This window comes from Stegostoma tigrinum, chromosome 4, assembly GCF_030684315.1.
Source record: "Stegostoma tigrinum isolate sSteTig4 chromosome 4, sSteTig4.hap1, whole genome shotgun sequence".
NCBI classification, from domain to species: Eukaryota; Metazoa; Chordata; class Chondrichthyes; order Orectolobiformes; family Stegostomatidae; genus Stegostoma; species Stegostoma tigrinum.
In genome coordinates, this window is record NC_081357.1 from 6685899 (window position 1) to 6708400 (window position 22502).

Sequence of the window (22502 nt, forward strand, 5' to 3'; positions counted from 1 at the left end):
GAGGTTGACTGAGCTCGAACTTTTCTCTCTGGAGAGAAGGAGGAAGAGAGGTGACCTGATTGAGATGTACAAGGTAATGAGAGGCATGGATAGAGTCGATAGCCAGAGATTTTTCCCCAGGGCAGGATTGACTGCCACGAGGGGTTATAGTTTTAAGGTGTTAGGAGGAAGGTTCTTCACCTAGAGAGTTGTGAGCGCATGGAATAGTTTGCCAGTGGTAGTCGTGGAAGTGGAGTCGTTAGTGACATTTAAGCGACTGCTGGACATGCACATGGACAGCAGTGAATTGAGGGGAATGTAGGTTAGGTTATTTTATTTTTGGATTAGGATTATTCCACGGCACATCGTGGGCCGAAGGGCTTGTACTGTGCTGTACTTTTCTATGTTCTGTGAAGGATTTAGAGTGATATGGGTCAAATTCTGAAAAATGGGACTAGATTAATTTAGGATAAATTGTCGGCATGGAGGAGTTGGACTGTAGTGCCTGTTTCCATGCTTTACATCTCTGTGACTCTATGACTACAAGTTCTGTTGTGTTCAATAATCCCTTCTTGTCTGTTCTTCTTTTTCATCTTATTGGCCTTAGTCTCTGAATCCTCTTTGGTCATTTTACTGACTGTCTTACTGTTCAGGTTCCTGTGCCCCTGCCTTCCCAGCTTAAACCTTCCCAGGTGACACTAGCAAGTCTCCCTGCCCCAATAGTGGTGCCCCTCCAGCTTAGGTACAACATTTCCTTTTTGTAAAGGCCCCACCTACACCAGAAGACATCTCAATGATCCACATAGCTGAAATCCTCCCTCCTACACCAGCTCATTAGCTGTGTATTTTACTGTATTATCTTCCTATTCCTAGCCTCACTGGAATGTGCACAGAATTAATCTCAAGTTTACAACCCTAGTGGTCCTGTTTTTCAACTTCCTTCTTAACTCCCTGAACTTCCTTTGCAGGATGTCATCTCTCTTTCTGCTTATGTCATTAGTATCACAACCTCTGGCAGCTCACCCTTCCACTTCAGAGTATCCTGTGCTCAACTGGAGTTATCCTTGAGCAAGGCATCAGGGAAACAACACACCATCCTGGAGTCTCACATGCAGCCAAAGAAATACCCTTTGTGCCCCTGACTACAGAGTCCCCTCTACCCTATCTATTGAACGTAGGAGACAAAGGGTCATGGTAGAGGGTTGTTTTTCAGACTGGAGGTCTGTTGCCAGCAGTGTACCACAAGGATCAGTGCTGGATCCATTGCATCTTGTAATTTATACACATGATTTGGTTGTGATAATGGAAGGATTCCGGTTAGCAGGTTTGCACCAAAATTGGTGGTGTATAGGACAGTGGAGAAAGTTATCTAAAAGTACAATGGGACCTTAGTCAGATGGTTAAATGGACCCAGGAGTGGCACCTCCTTACTATTCAAAGCCTCAGAAACATCTTCCAGGTGAAGTAGTGATTTACTTGTGCTACACTTAATCTAGTCAACCGCATCCACTCACAACTCTGCCTTCTGTACATTGGACAGTCAAAAAACAGACTGGGTGATCGCTTTGCGGAATATTTATGTTCTGTCCATAAAAGTACCTCCTGTGCTTGCCACTTCAATTCATCACAGTGTTGCTTTGCCAATGTTCCTGTCTCAAGCCTGTTGCAGTGCTACAGCGTGCCTCAAAGCAACTGTGATTCTGAAAGCGTACAAAACATTCTCGTAAAACCTACACATTCCTGAATGTTTCTCACTTAGTTTTAGAAGCAGGGTATTCTGTCAGAGCATTTTCACTGTTCTGACCTAACTGACCTATTGCTTTCACAAGATAATAAAATGTGAGGCTGGATGAACACAGCAGGCCAAGCAGCATCTCAGGAGCACAAAAGCCAACGCTTCGGGCCTAGACCCTTCATCAGAGAGGGTCTTGGATTCTCTGGCGTCTGCAGTTCCCATTATCTCTATTGCTTTCACAAGTCTGCTTTTGGCTAAATTTATTACTAAATCAGCTAGCTATAATTGTTTAAATTGCTTATTTATCTCACATTTTCTTCCCATGTATTATAGTATACCACAACATCATCTAAATTAATTGCACATTTGAAAGCCTCACTTGATGTTAGCTCACTTGATTCATAAGCCTCTGAAATGTGGCTGGGATGTTCTCTAATCCAAATAACATCACTCGACATTGATATAACCAGTTTGACACAACAAAATGGATATTCCTTTAGCCTTTGAGTTGATGGCTCTTTCCAGACTTTTTCAATACATCAATCTTTGAAAGAAATGAAGTACTGACAACCTCTGACCACATTTACTTTTCGATAATCTATAAAGAATCTAATTGATGCACTCATTTAGGAACTATCAGTATTGGTGCACTCGGTTTGTTTTGACGATATTCAATCAAGCAATTTTCCAGCATATACTAAATCTGTTTCCACACAAGCTTGTTTTCCTGAACTCATCTGCAATGCTTTGTTTTATTTTTATGGTAAGAATGCTGATTTATCAATCCTGACTCTCCTACATCCACATTGTGTCTTGCTAATGTCGTACAAATCGGTATATCTTTATAGATTAGCTTGTCGTTGCTAAGTTGTTGGCCTTCTGAATGGACCTCTCAAATTTCAGACTTAATGTTGATGCAACTCTTCGTGTACCTTCTCTGCAGCCATACCATTGTATTCCTCACTTTGTTCTATTACCCTTATGGACTTTGCGTGGTATAATCTGCCTCTACTGCACACAAAACAAAACTTTTCACTGTAACTAGGTACATGTGATGGCAATAAATCAAATCAAATCAAAATCAAAAGTAATTTTATAAGATCCTCCTATTGATTTTCCTCTAAATATAGAGAACATTGTGTTTACAAGGCCCAATATTTCCGTAGTCACTAGCCAAATTGTAGGTGGGTCCTTTGAGAATTGTTTCTCTCTTCTTCTATCTCACTCTTGATATCGCTACCATCTTCCACTACTCGTACCGCCTGACGCTGGTCCTTCCTTATCCTCTTCCTTATGGTAATACCTTTACAACGTATTTATGTGACATTACCGATCAAAGCCCAATTTTTCTTTTAAATCAGAATCGCGGTGCTCCCCAGGGATCAGTGTTGGGGCTCTTGCTTTTCCTGATTTATATAAACAATGTGGAGATGGATGTTGAAGACAAAATCTCTAAATTTGCAGAAGATACGAAGCAAGGGAGAATATGATTTATGAGGATGACACAGCGATTTCAAAGGCACATTAACAAGTTAGCCACGTAGGCAAACACCTGGCAGATGAATTTCAATTCAAAGAAGTGTGAGGTAATGCTTTTGGTACAAAAAAAAACATGGAGAGATCATATGGGCTCAATGATACAAATTTCAGAGGAGTACAGAAGTAGTGGGATCCAAAGTTCATGCACATAATTCTCTGAAGGTGGCGGGGCAAATTGAGACAGTTAAGAAGGCTTATAGGATCCTTGAATTTGTGTATGAAGTCATAAGAGTACAAAAGCAAGGAAGCAATGATACACCTCAACAAATCACTGGCCGAACCACATTTTGAGTATTGTGTTCAGTGCTGGGCAACTTACTTAAGGAAAGATGTTAAAGGCCAGGACAGAGTGCAAAGCATATTTATTAGAGTGTTACCAGGAATATTAGAATGATATCATTAGAATGGCTCAGCGGTTAGCACTGCTGCCTCACGGTGCCAGGGGTCCAGGTTCAATTCCACCCTCAGGCAACCATTTGTTTGGAGTTTGCACATTCTCCTCATGTCTGCACAGGTTTCCTCCAGATGCTCTGGTTTCCTCCTACAATCCAAAGATGTGGAAGCTAGGTGGATTGGCCATGCTAAATTGCCCAGGGATATGTAGATTAGGTGAGTTATAGGGGAATAGGTCTGGGTGGGATGCTGTGAGGGTCATTGTGGACTCATGGGACTGAAGGGCTTGTTTTCCACACTGTAGGGATTCAATGAATGATTGATTTTAGATACAAGGAAAGATGAGAGAGATCAGGCTTATTCTCTTCCAAGTGGAGAGAATTAAGAGGCAACCTTATTGAGATGTTCAAAATTATGAATAATTTTGACAGGGCAAAGAAGGATATTGTGTTTCCACAAGTTGATTTGTCAGTAATTTAGATCATTATTTCAAGATTATCAGAAAGCAAGGTAGAAGTGAGATGAGGAGAAACTTCTTTACCCTGAGATGTTAGGATTTAGAATGTGCTGCCTGGGAGAGTGGTGGAGGTGAATTCCATAATGGTTTCAAAAGGGAGTTAGATACATATTTGGAAGTGATGAATTTTAGAGGGCTGCAGAGTTAGAGTTGGAGAATGGACCTGTCTCTTTCAGGAGCTCATACAGATGATGAATCCAATGACCTCCTTCTGTACTGTAAGATTCAATGATAAGTCACTTTACAAACTCCTCTACCCACTGTATGGGCACTGAATTCCACTTTTAGCGGTTCATTTTGGACAGCAACTATACCCTTTCTACATCCTCGCTTGAAACGTTCTTGTTGCTTACCTGCCTATTCTTTCATTTCCACTTGTGAAACTTTCTTGTGCTATCTTGTATATTCTTACAAGCCTTCCCAGAAACATGGACACAATCAAAATTGAAGATTCATCTTTCTTGTACAAGAATTTCTCCATAATCAATTTTAGTGAACAATTAATCTCATGACTATAACATGAATTCAAATAGATTTAATCTGGTAGAATCATTTGGCAAATCTCTGGTAGGCATGACTACATAATCTAATCCTTTGTCCCAATTCTTTGAGAATTCCTTATTGAGGAATGGCTTATGCCTTAGCCATGGTTTTGAAAGTCTGACAGTAGCTCCCTGAGTTTGCAAATGATGTGCAGTTACTCCAATTGTTTTATACCAAACTGACAATGATTTCTTGGAAAACATTAGACATAAAGTAAGAATCCTGATCAGATTTTATCTCAGCTGGTAGGTTATAATAAGTAAAAAAAAGAGTTAACATTTCCACACCTCTTCTAGCTGTGATTGCCCGACCAACTCCATTTTGATTTAGCCCTCCCACCTTCCTACCTCTCCCTCACATTTGATGGTGTGCGTTGCACTTCAAGGGCTTTGTATACAAATTATTCATGTGGAAACATGGGTAATTTACTGATAGGAGCAAATTATTGCATATGCTGGAATCCAGACTGTTAAAAGAAAAGTGCTGGATATCACAGCAGGTCAGGCAGCATCCATGGAGAGAAAGCAAGCTAACATACTGAGTCTAAATTACACTCTGTGTAAGCGCTGTTCTAGAAAAAAAAGAAAGCTTCATCTCATCCAACATCAGCATGCAGTGATGACCTCCATGATGGTTTGTGACCACCGGTTTCATTACTAACTTCAGTGGAAAAATATTCAGAAACTGTCTCTTTGGCCTCAATTAGACATTCCGTAATTATAGGCAAAATTTAAACCCTACTCCAACAAGAGAGCTCCAGTAACCACATTGTCCCTTAGTATAGTTACAGTTTTGGATGCTTTCTTTGAAGAAATAAAGGCATTGTCTTCATTTAGACAAAATCCTTAATATCTCATGTACCCAATGTACATCTTCTGCATTCACAGCCGTGTTTACCACTTGCTTTTATTGCTTTTGTTTCAGACTTATTCTTACATGTTCCGACAAGTCCGTGGATTTTCCTCACAACTCCCAGTGTTTTGACTGAATGTGACCCACCTTGATGCAATGGAAACACCTCATCCTCTGATTTCACTTCCACCCTCCGTGGTGTTCCCTCAGACAGTGAGTTCCAAACGCCAATCACTCTCTGGGTGATTTTTCCTTTCTTAAGACTTCTTTAAACATCCAGCCCCTTACCTTATATCTGTGCCCATGATCATTGACTGTTCCACTAAAGGAAACTCTTCTTGCCATCTAACCATCTATGCCCTTCATGATTTTGTAGATCGGTAGAGTAAAGAACGTAGAATATAATACAGTACAGCACAGTACAGCTGTACTGCCCACAATGTTGTGCTGATCTATTATCCTATTCTGAGATCAAACTACTCTGCATACCTTACATTTTACTATCATCCATACGCCTATCCAGAGAGTTGCTTAAATGTCCTTAATGTATCTGACACCATTACCATTGCCGTCCGCGCATTCCACACACCCACCACAAAGTTAAAGCAACTAAAGTCATAGTACCTAAGGTGACTTAAAAGTGTATGTAATGGTCTAGTAAGCCAGCTTGACCAAGTAGTGTACCTATCCTCAGACATGTGGAGAGTTATGGACCTTTCTTATAAACTAGATGAGCCCAAGTGTAGGAAGTATCATTTACTGCATAACCTTGAGCTAAGTATTTCAGACTTCAAACAGCAACTGGAATCACTAAGGTGCATTGTGGGGCAGAGAACATTGTGGATAGCATGCTACAAGAGTTGGTCACACCGCAGGTTGAGAGCAAGCAGGCACAGGGGGAATGGCTGACCACAAGACAATCCAAGAAAGACATTCAGATAGTGTATATGTCCATAGAAGCTCCACTCAGTTTGCAGCTTTTAATATTAATGAGGGTGATGGATCCTTGCAGGAATGCAACCAGAGTCAAAGCCATGCTAATACACATGGTCCAGCAGTACAGGACAGAAAGAAGATGACCCCTATCTGGATGCGTCATAGCTTGGTGTGGCAACTGCTGTTCCCAAGACTGGTGTCATGTGACTTCTGACCAAGACAGTGAGAAATTACAGAGAGTCATGAAAGCACCCAGTCCAGGCTTCCATCCTTTGACTCCATATATACTTTCTGCTGCCTTAGAAAAACAACCAACATAATCAAAGATTCTTCCCATCTCAGTTAAACTCTGTTCCACCCTTTTCCACTGGGCAGAAGTTATAAAAGTTTGAGTACACGTACAAATGGATTCAAGATCAACTTTTTCCCCTCTGTTGTCAGACTTTTGAACGGGAATTCTGCTGTCTCTTTGCACCTTCTCTGAGGCTGTAACACTGTATTCTCCACACTGTTCTGCTACCCTGATGCACTTTCTATGGTGTGATCTCCCTGACATGACATTGTGTATAAGTATCAGGAAAAGAAGCTTGGCAGGCTGGGTTGCTTTATTCTTTAAAACAGAAGACTTAAGGGTTGGCTAAATAAAGGGATTAAAATTATTCACAATTTTCAGAGTGTATAGAGAGAATGTTTCCGTTTTTGTTGAAAAGCATAATTAGGGCCCATCAATAGATGATGTATATGGATAGGCTCCATTGACTGCACCTTCCAAATCTACCACTATTGCCATCTAGAAGGACAAGGGCAGCAGATACATGGGAACCACCATCTGCAACCTCCTTCCAAGAGACTCACCATCCTGACTTGGAAGTATATCACCATTCCTCCGTTGCCTCTGGGTCAAAATCCTAGAACTTCCTCCCTGCTGCATTTGTTGGTCTACCTCAACCAAATAAGTTGTAACATTTCAAGAAGGCAGCTTCACCACCACCTTCTCAAGGGCAACTGGGGATATGTAATCATTGCGAGCTCAGCCATCTCATAATTTAATAAAATGATAGTTAATTCAGTTGTCAATCCAGAAGAAACATCTTAATTCAAAGAGTGGTAAGAATGCTGAACTGACTAGTTCAGAGTGTTGAAGCAAAGAGTTTTGATCTATTTCAGGGAGAAGGGAATAGGAGCTTTTTGATGACAGTTTTAGATGAGGAAGGATGAAAGAAGCCCAACTTTAGTGATAATGGGAACTGCAGATGCTGGAGAATTCCAAGATAATAAAATGTGAGGCTGGATGAACACAGCAGGCCAAGCAGCATCTCAGGAGCACAAAAGCTGACGTTTCGGGCCTGGACCCTTCATCAGAGAGGGAGATGGGGAGAGGGAACTGGAATAAATAGGGAGAGAGGGGGAGGCGGACCGAAGATGGAGAGTAAAGAAGATAGGTTTTTTTCCTTCATAAAATTACATGCAGAGAAACCAGCTCCTAACCAGGACCTCTGCCTCTATGTTTAAATCTCTATTTGGTCCGTTATTGTCTCTACTCTTCCTCTTTCTACTGTTTTACAACTTACATGCCTACAGAAAAATTTTAACTAGAAAACAAAATCAAACAATTAACTTAAATACTAGTATTTTTTGGATTTTATTTTAACATATGCTCTAATTCACCATTTTAAACTCGCCTGGAAATCTACAAACTGTAATTAAGAAAATAAAATTTACAGGAAGAAGAAATTGGAGTTTGAAATATGCTACAAGTTTTAACATTATTATTTCTAACAGATATTTGGAAAAGAAGAGGTTGCTCTTTCCTCGTTTCTTCTTTGTATCAGATCCAACTTTATTGGAAATCCTTGGACAAGCCAGTGATTCTCACACCATTCAGGTTTGTTTGAGTAGTTTTTAATTTTGTTTGCAAGCTTAACAAACAGCGGACACAAAGTAAGTCTTTGTATTAATCAAGTCTTTTATGACTGGCAAGGAAAAGTTCAGAAGTAGAAATAAGCATGTAGAATTTAATGTTCAGTATCAAATCCTAATTTGCCTTGTTTTTTGTTCTAAATATTTATGTTCCATCATTATAACATAAGAAGGATTACTACTGAACTCAGATTGAGAGTTAAAATTCTACCACAACAGCATGAAATGTTCGAATCGGTTGATACATAGGCATTGAGCAGGATGTAAAGCATGTGCAGTGATTAAATGAACTAGGAGGTGAAGTTTCACTTTACTGATGGCAGCTTGAGATGATTAAATTAAGAACAAAGAAGAACAAAGAACAGTGCAGCACAGAACAGGCCCTTCGGCCCTCCAAGCCTGCACCGCCACATTTTGTCTTTACACATTAAAACTGTTTTCACTTACAGGATCCATATCCCTCTATTCCCTTCTTATTCATGTATTCATCCAGGTGCTTCTTGAATATTGCTATTGTGTCTGCTTCCACTACCTTCTTTGGCAACGTGTTCCAGGCACTCACCACCCTTTGTTTGAAAAACTTGCCTTGTACTTTTTAAACATCCCCCTTCGCACTTGAACCTGTGTCCCCTTGTTATTGACCCTTCCACCCTGGGAAAACGCCTGATACTTTCCACTCTATCCAAGCCATTTACAATCTTATAAACTTCTATTAGGTCGCTTCTCAACGTCCTGCAAAACTCACATTTGTCCAGATTAAATTACACTTTCCATTTTTCTGCTCATGCCTCCAACTGATCTATATCCTGCTATGTCCTCTGACAATCCTCCTCACTATCCACAATTCCACCAATCTTTGTAACATCTGCAAACTTATTAATTAGATACGCTACATTTTCTTTCAAATCATTGATGTAGATCACGAACAACAGCAGTCCCAACACTGCTCCCTGTGGAACACTACTAGTAACAGCCCACCAGTCATAAAAGCAACCTTCCACTGCTACACTCTGTCTCCTATGACTAAGCAAGTTCTGAATCCATACTGACATCTCACCCCGATAACTATGTGACTTCACCTTCTGCACCAGTCTGCCATGAGGACCTTGTCAAAGGTCTTACTGCTGTCCATGTAGACAATATCAGCTGCTTTTATCTCATCATCATCTTTGTTACCTCCTGAAAAAAATACATCAAGTTAGTGAGGCACAACCTCCTGTGCACAAAGCCATACTGTTTATTGCTAATCAGACTATTTGCTTCTAAATGCTTATTGATCTTGTCCCTGAGAATCATTTTCAATAATTTCCTTACCACTGATGTGAGGCTCACAGGCCTGTAATTTCCTGTATTATCTCTGTTACTTTTCCTAAACAATGGGACAACATTAGCTATTCTCCATTCCTCAGGGACTATACCTGTGGCCAAAGAAGGCACAAAGATGTCTGTCAAAGCTCCAGAAAATTGGTCTCTTGCATTCCACAATATTCTGGGATAGATCCCAACAGGACCCAGAGACTTATCTGCCTTATTACTTTTTAAGACAAACAACACCTCTTCCTTCTTAATAGCAACTTGATTTAGAAATCCGTCATGCCTTCCCCGACATCATCCTCCACTAATTCCTTCTCTTTGGTGAATTCCGATACAATGTATTTATTTAAGATCTCACCCACCTCTCCTCCTTGCTGAGTATTTTTACAAATAAAATGCATTTTTGTTGACTTTGAATTAAACATAAGATTGCCACTGTTTATTTACTGCTCACGTTTAGCTTACTTAACCAATTAACCTTAGCTAATTCTCTCCTCATCCTTATACATCTGACTCCAGACCAACAGCAATGTGAATGACTCTTAATGGCTCTCTGGGCAATTGAGAATGTGTAATAAATGCTGGCCTGGCCAGTGATGCCTATGACTAGTAAATGAATAAAAGCCGCACAGACAGGCAATGTAATATAGTTCCAAGTCAGGGTGTCATATGGCTGGGAGGAAAACTTGCACATAGTGCCTCTGTGCTTCAGTCTGATAGAGGTCTCTGAAATAATTCCACAGGGGCTGGTATCCCATCACCATGTCACCATTCATTTGTACATGGAGAGTCCTTGACACTGATTCAGATTCCTCAGAGCTAGCTCTGATATATCCGATAATCCTGTTCTTATCTGTCAGCCAGGGCTCCTGATTGAACCAGATTAACAGTCCCTGTCAGGGGGCTCATTCCTTTATGGCCCAGCTGGCTGGTATCATTACAATCATTATATCCCTTCCCCTTTGAGTCCAAGGACATAGACTGGTTCTGTTGTTTGTTTGTAGCTCCTCGTGGTATGTTTTAGCTCTGGATCAAGTTCACAGAATTGTAGAATCCCTACAGTATGGTAAAAGGCCCTTTGGTCCATTGAGTCGATATTACCCTTCTGAAAAGCATCCCACCTATTCCTCCCCATCCCAATAACTCTGCATTTCCCACAGTTAATCCACTCGGCTGCACATCCCTGGACACTATGGGCAATTTAGTACAGCCAGTCCACTTAAACTGAACATCTTTGGACTGTGGAAGGAAAGCAGAACACCTGGAGGAAATTGTAGACACAGGAAGAATATGCAAACCCCCACACAGACAGTCACCCAAGGTTGGAGTCGAACCTGAGTCCCTGGTGTTATGAGGTAGCAGTGCTAACTATTGAGCCCACCACGCTGCCACTCCTCCGACTGTGCCTCTGATTTGGATGGTGTGCAAAGCATAGCAGCTTGCTTCTTGTGCCCAGAGCATCTTAGAAGAAATTTATTCTTTTTTCAGGTGGCAAAGGTATCAAGGCAGCAACATTGACTATCCATTTCAGATTCCGAGGTATCTTCAATACTTAGCAGACAGGGAGAATCCACAGGTTCTGGAACAGTCAGAAAGGCTGTCGAGGAGTCAGGGATGTTTTGCTCCTATACCATTTATCAATGTGCAGCTTTCATCTGGTCCTAAATAAGCACTTGGACCATTATATCTACACTGAAACTGTCCTCGCATCAATCATGTTTCTTAACCATGCAGGACCATTTCCATGGTTCCTACACCAAATGTCATCCCCTGGAGGTGCTTTCCTCTCATTGCCACCAAAATAACTCCACAGAGGCCATTCTCCCATCACCAAGTCACTCTTTATTTACTGAGTGAACAAGATCTCTGACGTTCCTGTTCTTATCTGTCAGCCAGAGCTCCCTGACTGGATCAAACTAATCAGGGAACTCATATTCCATGAAGTCCACCTGGCTGACCTCATTACAATCACTACAGTCACAATTTTGAAAGATGGTGTTAAAGAGCCTGGGTCAATTATAGCAGTGCATTGTAAAGAACAGTTTTGAATTTTGGGCTGTCAAATTGACTGTGGAAAACAATATCTTATTTTAAACCAAGGAACTATGGAAGAAGATGCTGCAGTTTTACTAAGAGAATTACTAAAACACATTATGTAGTATACCTACAAAGCTGGCTGACTCAAACATTGGGACAAGATTTTAGATACTTCAGTTCCATGGGCAGCTTTGACCAATGACTAGACTGTTGATTGGTTTACCAACCATAGCCAACTGACTGTGGTCAGGAGTACTCAGCATAATAGCAACTTCTTCTTGATTGGTTCCTTGTATACAGCTGGATACAGCTTTGTGTTTGGACAATACAGCAGAAACATCCAGTCTATGAAGAAGAAATTATTGCACTCTCAGAAGAAACTTCTGCGCAACTAATTACACTTTATCTCTGTAAATTCTGTTCATGAAAGGAAAGGGGAAACTCCTTCAGAGACATTGAAAGAGTAAATCCTGAATTGGGAAATGAGAGGTTGAAAACTGATGCGTCCACAAATTTGTGAAAGTCAAAAGGAATTGGAAGGGAATTTAGGGAAAGTTCTCCAGACTGGAACCAGAAATATGCTTCACTGACACTTTTTCTAATATTTGTGCCCTGTTTTGCCTCTTTGTGTGTCTGTTTGTATATGTATCAGAATTTCTTAAAGGGGTAGACTCTAAGCAATAGAGAGTTATAAGTTCGTCATTTGTGTTTCTACCTTCAGACCATAAGAAGTAGGAATAGTAATAGCCGCTCATACGATTGAGGCTATCCTGCCATTCAATAAGATCCTGTATGTTCCTGCCCTATTCCGGTAACCGTTGAGTCCCCTACTGATCAGGAATCTATCTGTCTCGGCCTTAAAAGTACACAGGGACTCTGACCCCTGCAGCTCTCTGTGGGAAGGAGTTCCAAAGACTCACCAGCCTCTGAGAGAAAAACATTGCCCCTTATTGCCGTCTTAAATTGGCACCCCTTTATTCTGACACTATGTCCAGTCATTCTAGACTGTCTCACGGGCAAAAGCATTCTGTCACCGTGAGTCCTGAAGCATCACTGAACTCAAACTGTTAAGTCTTCTTTCTCTTTCCACAGATGCTGGCAAAAACTGATTGAGTTTCTCCAGCAATTTCTGTTTTCATTTCAGATGTCTAGTTTTCGCAGTTCTTCATTTTATTCCCTCAGCATTTACCCTGCCAAGTCCCTTCAAAATTCCATTTGTTTCAATGAAATCCCCTCCAATTTTTCAAAATTCCAGTGATTAGAGTCCCAAGATGTTTAACCGTTGTTCGTAAGACCAATCCTCTATACTAGGGATCATCCTGACGAACCTCCAAATTGCCTCTAATGAAATTATATCTTTCCTTAAATAAGGGGACCAAAGCTGTTCATAATGCTCCAGATGTGATCTCACCAGCACCTTGTCCAGTTGCAGCAAGACTTCCATATTCATACTCCAACCTATCTGAAATAAGGGCCAGTTTGTTGCAATGGCTTTCTGCAGTGGTATTATGTACAGAAACCTGATTTGTGTTTTCCTTATTTTTTGATTTGTCAGTTAAGTTAAATTTGGGGACTTTGGACAGTTTGATTCAAATTTTTCACATTTTTGACAACGCCAGGAATAGAAGGCTTTGATTTCCAGTGTACTACCCTAGAGAGCCATGATAGCATTTTGATAGGATACAAAATATATGGCTTTTTTTTGCTGTCAGGTCCTTAGCATTCAGTTTAAATCTTTAAATTCAATATCAGTGATGCAAGGGATAGGGAGTGATTGCTTGAAGAAAAGACTTGACTGCAACTGCTTATATTGGAGAAGAAGATGTTCAAAAATTCCACTAAAATTGATCACCATCCTACTTAATGTCTCCTTTCTGCCCTATAAATGTCTTTGTATTTATAGGAAAACCCATCTGGTTCATTAATGCCCTTTGGGGAAGAAAACTGCTATCCTTACCAGGTCTGTCCTACACGTGACTCCAGACCCACAGCAACGTGGTTGACTCTTAACTGCCCTCTGGGCAATTAGGGATGGGCAATAAATGTTGTCTGGTCAACAATGCCCTCATCTGTTAATGAATAAAGAAAAATAACACAATCAGAGCATCATAGTTGTGATTGAACTTAATGTGATTCAGAATTACTGAATATTTGCACATTTGTTTTCTCTTTTCTATATGCAGGCTCATTTAGCAGGAATATTTGATAATGTAAATAAAGTGGCTTTCCATCCAAAGGATTATGATCGAATGTTGGCTGTCATTTCCAGGGAAGGAGAGCAAATTCAAGTAATTATCATTAATGTGTAATAAGAGAGTGGTTGGTTGCAAAGTTGTGTTTATGGCCCTAGAATTTGTAGTAGAGAGCTGTTTTCTTGAAACACTTCAATTTGCTGGATATTGATTCACCCAGTGTATACTAAAGGAGATAATTCAGATTTTTGAATCAGCATGAGTGAAATGATAGTGATATAGTTCAAAATCTGGGGGCTGGGAGTTGGAATGAACTTTCAGGTGATGGGGTTCCCTATGACAATTGCTCTTGATCTTCTAGATGGTTGATATATCATCATTTGTATAAATGTGAATGCAAACTTACTAACCATGCCATGTTCACATCCAAATCATGTATATAAATTGCAAAAAGCAATCAACCCATCACCAACCCTTGTGGCACTCCGCTGGTCACAGGCCTCCAGTCTGAAAAGCAACATTCCACCACCATCCTCTGTCTTCTACCTTTGAGCAAGCTCGATATCCAAATGGCTAGTTCACCTTTACACCAAGTGACCTAACCTTGCTAGCCAGTATATCATGAGAAACCTTGTCAAAAGCCTTACTGAAATCCATAGAGGACTGATGAGGACAGAGCGGTGGACGAGACCTATGTTATTTCTTCAAAAAAACACTCAATTAAGATAGTGAGACATGATTTCCCACACACAAAGCCATGTTGACCATCTCTAATCAGCCTTTGCCTTTCCAAATACATATAAATCCTGTCCTTCAGGATTCCCTCCAACAACTTGCCACCACCGATGTCAAGCTCACTGGTCTATAGTTCCCTGGTTTTTCCTTACCTTTTTCTTACGTAGTGGCACCCTGTTAGCCAACCTCCAGTCTTTTGGCATCTCACCTGTAGCTATCGATGATACAAATATCTCAGCAAGGGGCCCAGGAATCACTTCCTTTGTTTCACATAGAATTCTGGGAAACACCTGATCAGGCCCTGAGGTTTTATCCAACTTTATGCGTTTTAAGACATCCATCATCTCCTTTGTAATACAGATATTTTTCAAGATGTCTATTAATTTCCCCACAATCTCTATGTCCTTATATATCCTTCTCCACAGTAAACATTGATGCAAAATGGTCATTTAGTATCTCACCCATTTCCTGCGGTTCTACAAGTGGCCTTGCCAATCTTTAGGGGCCCTCTGCACTATTTGCCAAAGCCGCCTTATGTCCCCTTTTTGGCCTCCTGATTCCCCTCTTAAGTACACTCCTACCGCATTTATACTATGAAAAATCAGTCTCAATTTCTGCTGTCTCTGCCTGACATAGTCTCCCTTCTTATTCATGAAAAAATCATTATTTTCTCTAGTCACCCAGCATTTCCTGCGCCTACCAGCCTTGCCCTTCACCCTAACAGAAACATACTCTCTCTGGATTCTCATTATCTCTTTTTGAAGGTTTCCCATTTTCCAGCCGTCCCTTTACCTGCGAACATGGGCTCCCACCCCAATCAACTTTTAAAAGTTCTTGCCTGCTACTGTCAAAATTGGCCCCCCTCCAATTTAGAACTTCAACTTTTAGATCCAGTCTTTCCTTTTCCATCACTATTTTAGAACTTTTAGAATTATGTCACTGGCCCAAAGTGCTCCCCCACTGACACCTCATTCACCTATGCTGCCTTATTTCCCAAGAGTGGGCAAGTTTTGCACCTTCTCTCATAGATACACTCACGTGTAATCAGAACATTTTCTTGTATGCACTTAAAGTCCTCTACATCAAAGCCCTTAATACTATATCAGTCCCAGTCTATGTTTGGAAAGTCAAAATCCCCTACCATAACTATCCTATTATTCTTACAGATACCTGAGATCTCCTGCATATTTGTTTCTCAATTTCCTGCAGACTACTGGGAAGTCTATAGTGCAATCCCAACAAGGTGATCATTTCTCAGTTCCACCCAAATAACTTCCTTGGATGTATTCCCAGGAATATTCTCCCTGAATACAGCAGTAATGTTATCCCTAATCAAAAATGGTGTACCCTGTCCTATCTTGCCCCCCTTTCAATCCTTCTTAAAGCATCTGTCCCTGGAACATTGAGCTGCCTGTCCTGTCCATCCCTGAGTCACATTTCTGTAATTGCTGTGATACCTGAGTCCCATGTTCCTAACCATGCCTGGAGTTCATCTGCCTTATCTGTCAGACCTCTTGCATTGAAATTAAAGCAGTTTAATTTGTCACTCCTATCTTGTTCTCAATTTTGTTCCTGCCTGCCCTGTCTGTTCAATGGACTCTTTTTCCCAGCCTTACAAGTCTCAGACTGATCACTTACCTCACTATTTCCCCCACTAGTTTAAATTCTCCTGAGCAGTTCTAGCAAATCTCCCCATCAGTATGTTAGTTCCTTTCTAATTCAGCTGCAATTCGTCTTCTTATACAGGTCAGTTCTAACCCAAAAGATGTTCCAATGATCCAAAAAAATTGTGAATCCTTCTCCCTTGCACCAGCTCCTCAGTTGCACATTCATCTGCTCTATCCTGTTATTCTGCCCTCACTAGCTGGCGTCACTGGGAGTAATGCAGATATTACTACCATTGAGGACTTACTATTTAAATTTCTGCTTAACTTCCTATATTCTCTCCTCAGAATCTTGTCACAGGAAATGAAAAGGACATGAATTCCAATGTGTACAATGACCTCCTACTGGTCCTGCTCTCCCTTTGAAAATTTTCTGCACCCTCTGATATATCTTTGATCCTGACACGCTTATGTAGAAAACACACTGCACGTGCTTCAGCCAAGTGGCCATGTGTTAATGTCTAAAGGCTGGAGTTGAGTTTCTTGCGTGTTGTTCATGTTATTGATCACCATGAAATCATTGCCAATATTCGGAAAAACCCATCTAGTTCAATAATGTCCTTCAGGGAAGGAAAATCTGCCATCCTCACCTGGTCTGGCCTACATGTGACTCCAGATCCACAGCAATATGGTTGACTCAACTGAAATGGCTCTTTGAAATGGTCTTTCAGGTGTACCAATCAGTACAAAATCTCAAAGAAATGAAATCGGATCACCTGGTATCAACTTAGGCACTGGAAAGGCCAGTGGCAGAAACAGCCCTGTTGACACTGCAAAGTTGTCCTCACTAATATCTGGCGGCTAGTGCTGAAATTGGGAGAGCTGTCTCACAGACTAGATAAGCAATAGCTGAAGAGTCATTCTCAGAATCATACCTTACAGACAATGTCCCAGACACCACCATCACCACCCCTGGATATGTCCTGTCCCATCGGCAGAACAGCCCAGTAGAAGTGGCAACACCGTGGTATACAATCGGGAGACAGTTGCTCTGAGAGTCCTCAACATTGACTCCAGACCCAATGAAGTTTCATGGCTTCAAGTTAAACATAGACAAGGAAACCTCCTGCTGATACCTTGCACCCTCAGCTGATGAATCAGTATTCCTCCGTATTGAACAACATTTGGAGGAAGCACTGAGAACAACAAGAGCACAAAATGTCCACTGCCAAGAGTGGCTTGGTAACAGTACTACTGATCAAGCTGGTTGGTTCCTAAAGGACATAGTTGTTAAACTAGGTCTGCAGCAGGTGATGAGGGAACCAAGAAGAGTTGGTTGACCTCATCCTTTCCAATCTGCCAGCTGCAGTTGAGTCTGTCCATCAGTAAGAGTGACCATTGCACAGTTTTTGTGGAGACAAAGCCTTCACATTGAGCATAACTTCCATCATGTTGTGTGGCACTATCACCATGCTAAATGAGACAGACTTCGCACAGATCTAGCAACTCAAGACTGGGCATCCATGAGGCACTGTAGGCCATCAGCAGCAGCAGAATTGTACTCTAGCACAACATGTAGCCCCATGTCCCGCCATATCCCCCACTCAACCATTACCGTCAAGCAGATCAACCCTTGTTCAATGGAGAATGCAGGAGGGCACACCAGGAGCAGCACCAGGTTGATACCTCATTTTCTGGTATTCCTAATGAAGCCATCAAACACAACTACTTACACGCCAAACAGCGAAAGCAGCAAGTGATAGACAGAGCTAAGCGATCCCACAACCAGTGGATCAGATCTAAGCTCTATAGACCTGTCACATCCAATTGTGAATGGTGGTAGACAATTAAACAACTCACTGGAGGAAGATTCTCCACAATATCCCTGTCCTCAATGATGGAAGAGCTCAGCACATCAGTGCAAAAGGATAAGGCTAATGCATTCGCAGCGATCTTCAGCCAGAAGTGCCAAGTGGACAATCCATCTCAGCCTCCTCCAGTGGTCCACAGCCTTACAGATACTATGTCTTCAGACAATTCAATTCACTCTATGAGATCAAGAAATGGTTGGAAACACTGTATACTGCAAAGGCTACGGGTCCTGACAACATTCCAGTACCGAAGACTTGTGCTCCAGAACTTGCTGCTTTCCTAGCCAAGCACTTCCAGTACAGTTACAACACTGGTATCTACCCAACAATGTGGAAAATTGCCCAAGTATGTCCTGTACACCAAAGGCAAGACAAATCCAATCCAGCCAATTACCATCAGCCTACTCTCAATCATCAGTAAAGTGTTGGAAGATGTGATCAACAGTGCTATCAAGCAGCACCAGCTCAGCAATAGCCTGCTCAGTAACGCCCAGGTTGGGTTCTGCCAGGGTCATTCGGCTCCTGATCTCATTACAGCCTTGGTTCAAACATGGACAAAAGAGCTGAATTCCAGAGGTGAGGTGAGAGTGACAGCCCTTGATATCAAGCCTGCATTTGACCAAGTACAGCAAGGAAACCTAGCAAAACTGGAATCAATGACTATCAGGGGCAAACTCTCCAGTGGTTAGAATCATACCTGACACATAGGAAGATGTGCTCCTGAGATGCTGCTTGGCCTGCTGTGTTCATCCAGCTTCACACTTTGTTACATAGGAAGATGTGGCTGTTAGAGGTCAATCAAATCAGTTCCAAGACATCTCTACAGGAGTTCCTCAGGGTAGTGTCCTCAGCCCAACCATCTTCAGCTGCTTTATTAATGACCTTCCCTCCATCATAAGGTCAGAAATAGGATGTTCACTGATGTTTGGACAATGTTCAGCACCATTCCTGTCTCCTCAGATACTAAAGCAGTCCATGTTCATGTGCAACAAGATCTGGACAACGAGTTTTGAGAAGATTTGTAGCTCAGGTTGAGATTCTGGATGTGAGTTTGCTCGCTGAGCTGGAAGGTTAGTTTTCAGACGTTTCGTCACCATTCTAGGTAACATCATCAGTGAGCCTCCGACGAAGCGCTGGTGTTATGTCCTGCTTTCTATTTATCTGGTTAGGTTTCCTTGGGTTGGTGATGTCTGGACAACATTCAGGCTTGGGCTGACAAGTGACAAGTGGCATTCGCACCATATAAATGCCAGGCTATGGCTATGACCGTGACCACCACCAATAAGAGACAATCTAACCACCACCCCCTGACATTTCAGTGGTGTTACCATCACAATCTCTCACTTTCAACATCCCGGAGCCTATCATTGACCAGAAACTCAACTGGACTCACCACATACACAGTGACTGCATGAGCAGGTCTGCAGCTAGGAATACTGCGGTGAGTAACTCACTTCCTGACTCCAAGCCTGTCCACCATCTACAAGGCACAAGTGAAGAGTGTGATGGAATACTGCCCACTTGCCTGGATGAGCGCAGCCCCAACAACAGTCAAGAAGCTTGACACCATCCAGGACAAGGCATCCCACTTGATTGGCATTTCATCCACAAGCATCCACTCCCTCCACTACTGATGCTCAGTAGCAGCAGTGTGTACTATCTACAAGATGCACCGCAGAAGTTCACCAATAATCCTTAGACAGCACCTTTTAAACGCACGACCACTTTGATCTTGAAGGACAAGGGCAACAGACATATGGGAACACCACCACCTTCAAGACCCCCTCCAAGCTACTCACCATTCTCATTCGAAAATATATCAGCATTCCTTCACTGTCGCTAGGTCAAAATGCAGGTATTCCCTCCCTAATGGCACTGTGGGTCAATCCACAGCAGGTGGACTGCAGCAGTTCAAGAAGGCAGCTCACCACCACCTTCTCCAGGGCAACTAGGGATAGGATAGAAATGCTGGCCCAGCCAGCGACACCCACAGCCCACAAATGAAGAGAAAAAAAATTGCCAACTTCAGAGCTTGTGCACATCAATAACTTGAGAGTAAGTTTCTCTCCTCTCAGTGGAGATGCTGTCATGTTGAGACCTCATGTCTAAGAAAATCTTTCCTTTAAGTTATTCATTGCTATCTGTATCAAATTCTGTTAGTCTTCTTATATTTCCCATTGTCCTAATCACGGGAGATTCAAAAGAAAGTTTTGATTCTACTATAAAGTTAGTTATATGTATTGTTTTATGTTTACTTCCACTGTTAACATTATTTAGCTAATAAATTGTGAGCAGTTTTGGTCTCATCTGACTTTGAAAGTTCAGTTGCACACTGTCCCTTTATCTTGCAGCTGCTTTATAACTTATTCTAGTTGCATACTGTCTTCTGAGGTGAAATTTACTACTCTACTCTGACTAACTCTTTTTTCGTAAGGAGACAACATCTTTTTCATTGATAAGACCCAAACTCAATCACATTCACAGCTCACTGAACTTGCCTGATTTCCTCAATTTATATAAGCCATAATCCCAATCAAACCAACTGATTTGTCCTCAAAAACTTGAGGATTCTTGAGTCTTGTTGGAACTGCACTCATCAAGACAAGTGGGGAGTATTCCATCATGTTCCTGACTTGTGCCTTGTAGATCATATAATCGTGGAATTCCCTACAGAGTGGAAGCAGGCCATTCAACCCATTGAGTCCACATCAACCCTTCCAGTAGCATCTCACCCAGACTGACTCCCCTGTGCCTGTAGCCCTGTATTTTCCGTGGCCAATAGCCCTAGTCTGCATATCCCTGGACACTATGAGCAATTTAGCATGGCCAATCCAGCTAACCTGCACACCTGTGGACTGTGTGAGGAGACCATTACAGACTCGGAGAGAACATGCAAACTCCAAACAGACAGTTGCCCAAGTGCAGAATCGGACCTGGGTCCCTGGTACTGGGAGGCAACAGTGCTAACCACTCAGACACTATGCTGCTCCAGATGGTGGACAAGCTTTAGGAATTCAGGTGGAGAGTTACATGCAGAAATATACCCAGCATCTGACCTGCTTCTTGTAGCCACTGTATTATACGGTGAATCCAGCTGAGTTTCTGGTCAATAGTAAACCCTCAATGTTGATACAACTGCATTGCCATTGGTTAATCCTCGAATATCTCATAATAATAAAAGAACCAGGAGAGGAGGAGGCCATCTGGCCCTTCGAGCCTGCTCTGCTAATCAATAAGGTCATGGCTGATCTTTTAATGGCCTCAGTCCTACTTACCCAGCCTCTCACCATAACCCTTAATTCCATTGTTATTCAAAAAATTGTCTATCTTAGCTTTAAAAATATTCAATAAGGAAGCCTCAACTCCTTCACTGGGCAGGGAATTCCACAGATTCACAACCCTTTGGGTGAAGAGGTTTCTCCTCAATTCAGTCCTAAATCAGTTCCCCTAAATTTGAGGTTATGCTCTCTTGTTCTAGTTTCACCTGCCAGTGGAAACAACCTCCCTGGTTCTAAATTATCTATTCCCTTCCTAATTTTATATGTTTCTCTAAGACCCCCTTCATTCTTCTAAATTGCAATGAATATAATTCCAGTTTATTCAGCCTCCCTTCATAAGCCAACCCTCTCAACCCTGGAACCAACCTAGTGAATCTCCTCTGCACCCCCTCCATTGCCAGCACATCCTTTCTCAAGTAAAGGAACCAAAACTGCATGCTATGCTGCAGGTGTGGCTAGAGCACCCAATACAGCTGCAACATAGAACATAGAACAATACAGTGCAGAACAGGCCCTTCGGCCCTCGACGTTGCGCCGGCCTGTGAACTAATCTAAGCCCCTACCCCTACATAGATTACAACATAATCTAAAGATTTTAAACTCAATCCCTCCAGCCATGACAGACAAAATTCCATTTGCCTCCTTAATTGCCTGTTGTACCTCCAAACCAGCCTTCTGTGATTTATGCACAAGGACACCTAGATCCCTCTGCACAGCAGCATGTTGCAATTTTTTACGGTTCAAATAATAGTCCCTTTTACTATTATTTGTACCAAAATGGATAACTTCACGTTTATCAATGTTGAATTCCATCTGCCACACCCTCACTCACTCAAACTGTCTATATCCTTCTGCAAACTTTCAGAGTCCCCTGCACACTTTGCTCCACCACTCATCTTAGTGGCATCTGCAAACTTTGACATACTATACGTGGTTCCCAACTCTAAATCATCTGTATAAATTACAAACAATTGCAGTTTCAGCACTGATCCCTGATGCACATCACTAATCACTGTTTGCCAACCAGAAATGCAGTCATTTATAGCTGCTCTTTGCT

The 22502-nt window shown here is 41.8% G+C and overlaps 1 protein-coding gene across 1 annotated transcript in view; it reads left to right on the forward strand.

The window, feature by feature from the left end:
* The window catches only part of LOC125452340 (dynein axonemal heavy chain 8-like), a 1165100-nt gene that overhangs the window by 685345 nt on the left and 457253 nt on the right, over window positions 1-22502 (forward strand). The window contains exons 44-45 of the mRNA XM_059645122.1: window positions 8277-8379; window positions 13949-14053. Of these exons, the coding sequence (XP_059501105.1) occupies window positions 8277-8379; window positions 13949-14053 (208 nt within the window). The remainder of the gene's footprint in view (window positions 1-8276; window positions 8380-13948; window positions 14054-22502) is intronic.